The following is a 6,708-nucleotide window of genomic DNA, read 5'->3' as shown; positions in this document are numbered from 1 at the left end:
GCGCCCGGCCAGTTATTTCTTGATAATACGCTAACCTAGGGGTAGATTATTCATGCCTCCCCTTTTTAGACCATAAAGGTTAACTTTGTGATGTTGCCATGGCAGTTGTAAACTATCATGACGCTGGTGGAAGTGTAGCAGTGAGGACAACCAGAGTTTACTCTTGTGGCCGTCTTGATTTGGGTGGGTTTTAGCCAGCTTCTTTACTGTAACCCGTTTTATCAGCAAGATCTTTATGACCCATACCTTGTGCTGACCTCCTATCTCATCCTGTGACTTAGAATGCCTTAACTGTCTGTGAATGCAGCCCACTAGGTTTCAGCCTTATTTTACCCAGCTCCTATTCAAGATGGAGTTGATCTGGTTCAAACGCCTCTGACTCTTGGAAGGGGCGTGGGTGTCAGTGAAGGCATGAAGCGGCCCCTCCCTGACCTGGCCTGCTTTCTTCCTCCTCCTTCACTCCTGGGCCACCTGCAGTTGCTGGTTTGTCTTTTCAACAGACATTTCTGAGGCCCTCAGAGGTGCCGGGTGCGGGGCCCTCCTGTGTTTTCTGCACCTGATGCTTTCCTGCCCCTGTGGTGGTCATGTTCACAGACCTCTTCTCCCCCTCTTGTCGTACCACAGGTGATTCTCCTAGGTCACTGGCTGCTGACAACCTGGTAAGTGACTCTGTGGGTATCTCTGTGTCTCCTGCGGTCTCAGGGTCTGTGTCAGCCGCGTCAGGTCCTGGCTCTGCCATGTTTTAGCCGGGTCACTTTGGGCCAAACAGCTGTGCCTCTCAGGTCATCTGTACAATAGGCATAAGGATTGCACACCACCCTGCAGGAGCTGGGAGGGAGACGAGGAACAGTGCTCATCAGAGCTCCCCAGGGCCTGCCCCGCAGTGAGGCCTCAGCATTGCGGCTTGATTTTCACCTTTACCATCTCTTTTAATCTGCTGAGCTTCTGGAGACATTTCTCTGCCAAACCAAGACTGGAAACCCCTGAGCTCACATGTGCACTTTGTAAACTTTGCAGTGCAGCGCACAGGGCAATGGCTGTGAGTAATATGAACAGTAGCCATCATGGTTCACGACCTTGAGAAGCAGGGCCAAAATACAGATTTCTTAGTCACACTTCCCCAAGATTCTGAGTTGGTGATTCTGGGCTGGGACCCAGGCACCTGCTTTCTTAAAAGCAAAAGATAAGATGGTTTATTCAAAGACGTATTGAACCAAATGGCACTTCACACCTGCCTTGTACATGTCTTCTGCATGTTACACTGCAGTGAATGTCCTATAAATCTAGGAAGCATTGGTAATAAACGAGGTAGACTTGGTGCCTGTCCTCCTGCGTCGTCTTTGCAGCACAGCAGGGTGAGCAAGAGCATGGCCTCTCCAGCCAGACTCCAAATCCCAGCCCCACTGCTCAGCAGCTGTGTGACCTTGGGCAAGTTACTTAACCTCTCTGTGCCTTAGTTTCCTTATCTCTAAAGTAAGGATAACAGTAATACTGCCTTCCTAGGGTTGTTAATATAAATGCACATAAATGAGTTAATTTAAAGCACTTAGAACCATGCCAGGTACTAGCAAGTGATCTGTGTTCACTATGATTTTGATTGGATTGACAAGCAAACAAGTAAGTCAACAATGTCAATACCCTAAAAAAGATACTAGGGCGGGGCTTGTGTTAGGAAAATGACAAGGTTGTACTTAGCACTGGTGGGTGAGGGAAGGAGTCTCAGGGTGAACATTCAAGTTGCCACTGAATGACAAAAGGAGGGCCAGGTGTCAGGGTAGAGGGTGCCCGCCACACAGGGCAGTGGCTGGGAGGTCAGCAAGGGCGGAGCTGTGTCCGGGATCCCACGGGCCCCTTAGGTCCTGGTGAAGAGTCTGCATTTTATTCTAAATGGGACAGAAAACTGTTGGAGAATTTTTAGCAGAGGAGTGACAGCATCTGACTACATTATGGGTTGCTGTTTAGAGAACAGAGTGGCAGTCAGGACACTGGCACAGGGTGGCTGCGGCTGTCATCTGGCAGGAGAGGGAGGTGCTTTGGATCTACAGGGACACAGCCAGATCCAGGGTCTGGGTGGGAGGCAGAGCCCATAGGATTTGCTGGCACACAGCCAAGTGGCCTCGAAGACTATGGTGTGTTCTGGGAGGAGGCTGTGAGACCCCAGAGCAGGAGGGAGGTGACCTGTGGGGTGGTGGTCGCCTGACAGGACTGAGCTACCTCTTCCTACAGGGGCTGCATTGTATTCTCGGGCCCCTATGCCTGGGCCAACTTCACCGTCCTGGCCTTGGGCGTGTGGGCTGTAGCTCAGCGGGACTCCATCGACGCTATAAGCATGGTGAGCCAGGGTTGGGGAGAGGCGGCAGGGTGGGGGAGAGGCGGCAGGGTTGGGGAGAAGCGGCAGGGTCGGGGAGAGGTGGCAGGGTGGGGGGCTGCAGCACGGGGTGAAGCACAGCCTGGCTCTGCCACCCTGTCCCGTCCCAATATTCTCCCTTTTCCTTGGGCTGCCACTTCCCATTGTCTAAAGCCTTGTTCGTCAGTCTCCTGGGCTCCGGCCCATGCCTGTCTTCAGGAGCCCAGCCTGCTGCTCTTGTCTGGCTTAGAGAACCCCAAGTCTGCCATTATCTCCCCGAGGAAAGCCATAGGGTGGGTCCCACCGGTGCCTCAGATTAGCCACTTTGCCAGAGCAGCAGAACATCCCCTGTAACCTGCCCCTGGGACTTTCTTTTAGGGGAGGGGCTGTGGCTGGGAGACCCGGCCAAGGGGGCACTCCACACTTTAGGAAGTAGAGGTGACCCTGCCCCACCAAAACCTCCCACAGGGGGAGCTTCTCAGCACCCACCCAGCCCCATGGGGCAGTGAGCGCTCCCGCACGGGCTCTTCAAGCCAAGGCCAGGGCCTCAGGATGACTGAAAAGGGATTTTCTTTGTGTTGGAGACAGACTGGGTGAACTCCAAGGAACCTTCCTCTGTGGCGGTTCTAGAACCAAGTCTTGTGCCCGTCATGGCCTTGGAGGTGACGGGAAATGGGTGGGGAGGGAGGCTCTGGTGGAACCGAGACCTGGACTCCCGGCGTCCCTGCCCCCAGACTGCAGTCCCAGCCAGCAGCTCCCCAACGGGGTCCTGCCTGCTTGCTTGATCTGTTTTCCAGCAAAACTCAAGGACACAGTAGGGCACGAAACAGCTTCCCATCCGGTATATGGTCGGGGAGCCACGGGGCGCGGCGGGGGTGCTGTGCTCATCAGTGTGGTGTGTCTTGCAGTTTCTGGGTGGCTTGCTGGCCACCATCTTCCTGGACATCGTGCACATCAGCATCTTCTACCCGCGGGCCAGCCTCACGGACACAGGCCGCTTTGGCGCGGGCATGGCCATCCTCAGCTTGCTGCTCAAGCCGCTCTCGTGCTGCTTTGTCTACCACATGTACCGGGAGCGCGGGGGTGAGCTCCTGGTCCACACTGGTGAGGCCACTACCTCCAGCCAGCTCCCCACTCTTGTCTCTCCCTTGCCTGGCCCCCAGCCTCTCCCTCAGTAAGCCCGCCTTGCCCCATGGGGCCAGGGCTCAAGGTGCAGGGAGAGCGTGGCATGGGCGCTCTGTACCAGGCTGGACAGGTCCAAGCTCCTAGTGTCTGCTGCAGGAGCCCAGGGGTCCTCTGGCTGTCCTGGTCTGCCGCGACCTTCTCCTGCTGTGAAGCTGAGGCTGGGCCCTTCTCTCAGCCCAGAGCACAGGCACAGCTTGGGGTATCATTTAGTTCCCAGGGGCAGCCCTGGGCTGTCTCCATCCTGAGGGCCACAGGCACCTACAGGTCTCCTTTCTGTTCCCACGGGGGCCCATCACTGGAACCCCATTTCCTGCCATGTGGGGTCTTCCCTCTCTTGAGGCAGAGACTGTGCTAGGTGGCCAAGGGAGAGCCCGCACCAGTGTAGGCTGTGGGAGCCTCAGCGAGGACAGCCCTGAACAGGGAGTACTTTCCCTGCCCACTGGCCCCTCCCCACTCGCCCAGCCTTACACCTGCCCTCTCCCACGCCCTCTCTGAACTCCTGAACCCCTTCTCCTGGTGGCCGAGCCATTTGCCTGCTCTCTGACACCTCTCTCTCTTCCTTTCTCTCTCTCTTTGAGAGGAGTGGAGGGAGGTGGTGGGGTGTGGCCTTCTGCCTTTCACTCCTGAGAAGAGATGCCCTAAGTGGCCTGTGAGTGCCACCAGCTGGTGGAGGGTAGGAATGGCCTGGGGCTGCCCACAGTGGCTGACGTCAGCACTGCCTGGGCCTGCCTCAGGTGAGGGGCGCCAGAAGGTTTCTCCCATTAGACAGATGAGGAAACTGAGGCCCACATCCCTTGGAACTTGTTCAGGGTCTCAGGATGAATGTACAGAGTAGGGGATGGGAGTGAGGCATTGGGGTACTCGGAGCCCTACGGCCCTGCCTTGGACCCAGCCCCAGCCTCTGAGGCCATCTGGATATGGTAATGTGGTGTCCTTGTACCTGGGAGGGGAGCTGGAGAGGACTGCATGGGCCCGGGGCTGGCGTCCCTCTGCCCAGGTTCCTGAACACTCGCTGCCTGGGGAAGCCCATGGCACAGGGGCCAGGAGCCTGGCTTTGGATCGGCTGCCTAGGCGTGGATCCCAGCATCATCAGCTTCGAGCTGTGTGATCTTGGGCAAGTCAGTTAATCTCTTTGACCCACAGTTTCCCCATCTGTAAAGTGGGGACAATAAAAATACCCGCTGCACGGGGATACGGCAGGATTGAATGAATAATACATGCTAAAGGTTGAGTGCCTGGGGCTGCTGCCTCTGTCTCTGTGCATGATGTCAGGATGCCCAGCCCAAGGGTGGCGGGGGTGGGTCTTGGGTTGGACTTAGCCAAACATTCCGAGTTCTCACTCTTCATTTTTCTTTCCCGCCATGTTCCCTGCCACCCAGGTTTCCTTGGACCTTCTCAGGACCGTGGTGCCTATCAGACGATTGACTCAGCAGAGGCACCCGCAGATCCCTTTGCAGTCCCAGAGGGCAGGGGTCAAGATGCCCGAGGGTACTGAAGCCAGCCACACTGTGCCCGGCCCCGCCCCGGGCCTTCCTTGTGCCTGGGAGGTCGTTCTAGGGATGCTCCTGGGAGGTCGTTCTAGGGATGCTCCTGACCTCCGTCTCTTGGACCTAAGATGGAATGTGTCCCCAGCTCAGGGATTGCCTGAACCAAGTGCCCTGAGAGGCCAGGAGCCCCCATGGGCCACCCAGTGCCTTGCACACTCCTGTCCCAAACTCCCTGAGTCTTCCCCTCCCTTCAGGGCACCCACTGGTTCCCAGGCTGGACCCATGGTCTCTCTTCACCTCCTACCGCACCACAGAGGCCCCCAGCTGAGTCCCGCCTGAGAGTGGCAGGCTCAGGCCTTTAAGGACCACTGATGCCCCCTGAGGCCTCCCCCGAGTTTGTCAGGCTTCAGTGGAAGCCCTGAGAGCTTCAGGTCCTGCTCAGCTCCAGGAGCGGTCTGGCATGGGAGTGAGGCCCCGTGCTTCTCACTGCCTGGTCACGTGGTGGCTAGGGATGCAGGGCTGGAGGTCAGAGGCGTCAGCCACACTGTGACCCATCACAGCCTCCAGCCTCCCTTTTCAGAGCCACAGCATTAAAGTTTGGGGAATTCTATAGATGGGCTGTGTTTTGAGCCACTTTCAGTCTCCTGGCTGGGCTGGGGCCTGGCCTTGTTCCTGGGAAGATTTCTCCTGCCAATTCCCAGGTGGAGCCTGCACTAGGCTGCCCCAATCTGTCATGGCGGGAGGAAACGGACATGCGTGTTGGCTGAGCTGGGCTTGTGCCTGACTCTGGCCTAGCAGAGGCCACAGCAGAGAGAGCAACTGGTGGGTGTGGCGTGTGGGCATCCGTTTCTCTGAACCAGATGACGCAGGCACTGTTTTGAATCCTGCTCCGCCACTTACTAGCTGCATGCCTTCAGTGTCTTCTAGAAAGGGTTGGTGCCTGCTCCAGGTGTAAGGTGCCTGGCGTGAGGAGGGCTCCCTCAGTGATGGTGAAGTTGTTAGCAGTGGACTTGCTCCTCGGGCCAGTGACAATGCTAGGTTAGGAGGCAGGGGCGACCTCTTCCTGGTGGCCCTTGTGTCTGGTCACCACTGACTTGGGCTGACACATCCAGAAGTTCCCCAGGGCCCGGGCCCACCCCACGGACAGGTCTGGCGGTTCACAGCTTGCTCTTCTGCCCCTGGGCCCGAAGTGCCAGGGCTTTCCCAGGCCATCCTGGCTTGTCTCTGGCACAGGGTCAAGGCTTAGTGCACAACCCCCACCATTCTCTTGTGTCCATCTGTCAATCAAAAGAGGCTTAGTATCTGCCTGGTGCTGAGCAGACGGGGCTTCAGTGGTGACCTTGGGAGCCTGCTCTCTCAACCTAAGAGTCTTATCACCTGGAGGATTATGGACAGAGGCAAGAGCTCTGAAAGAAGGGGACACAGGCCTCTGGGCCAGGGAGGAAGGCTGCTGTGGGGAAGGGGCTGTGCTCCGGGCAGAGGGCTGCTGAGCAGCTGCGGTTGTAAGAAACCGGAAACAGCCTCGCTGTCAGGAGACGGACTTCATTATAGGGAGTATGGACCAGTAAGCCACGGTCCATTCATCGTATGGAGTACGGTGCAGTGAGCCACAGTCCATTGATTATAGGGAGTATTCCTTATAGGGAGTGGACCAGTCAGCCACGGTCCATTCATCATATGGAGCACGGT

At 57.0% G+C, this 6,708-nt stretch overlaps 1 protein-coding gene across 5 annotated transcripts in view; it reads left to right on the top strand.

Moving 5' to 3' along the window:
• AGTRAP (angiotensin II receptor-associated protein) overlaps positions 1–5,628 on the top strand; it is a 15,774-nt gene extending 10,146 nt beyond the window's left edge. Inside the window, exons 2-6 of one of the 5 annotated variants that reach the window (XM_011996582.1) lie at positions 625–659; positions 943–1,039; positions 2,227–2,332; positions 3,256–3,430; positions 4,912–5,628. In XM_011996582.1, the coding sequence (XP_011851972.1) occupies positions 625–659; positions 943–1,039; positions 2,227–2,332; positions 3,256–3,430; positions 4,912–4,957 (459 nt within the window). In that variant the 3' untranslated portion in view covers positions 4,958–5,628. Of the gene's footprint in view, positions 1–624; positions 660–942; positions 1,040–2,226; positions 2,333–3,255; positions 3,452–4,911 lie in introns of all 5 variants that reach the window. The other 4 variants (XM_011996585.1, XM_011996583.1, XM_011996584.1 and 1 more) reach the window with 4 other exon arrangements.
• The last annotated feature ends 1,080 nt before the right edge of the window (positions 5,629–6,708 follow it).

Source organism: Mandrillus leucophaeus, unplaced genomic scaffold (genome assembly GCF_000951045.1).
Source record: "Mandrillus leucophaeus isolate KB7577 unplaced genomic scaffold, Mleu.le_1.0 Scaffold52, whole genome shotgun sequence".
Classification (NCBI taxonomy): domain Eukaryota; kingdom Metazoa; phylum Chordata; class Mammalia; order Primates; family Cercopithecidae; genus Mandrillus; species Mandrillus leucophaeus.
The sequence above is the reverse complement of the archived record's forward strand: the minus strand, read 5'-3'. Positions and strand labels throughout refer to the sequence as shown.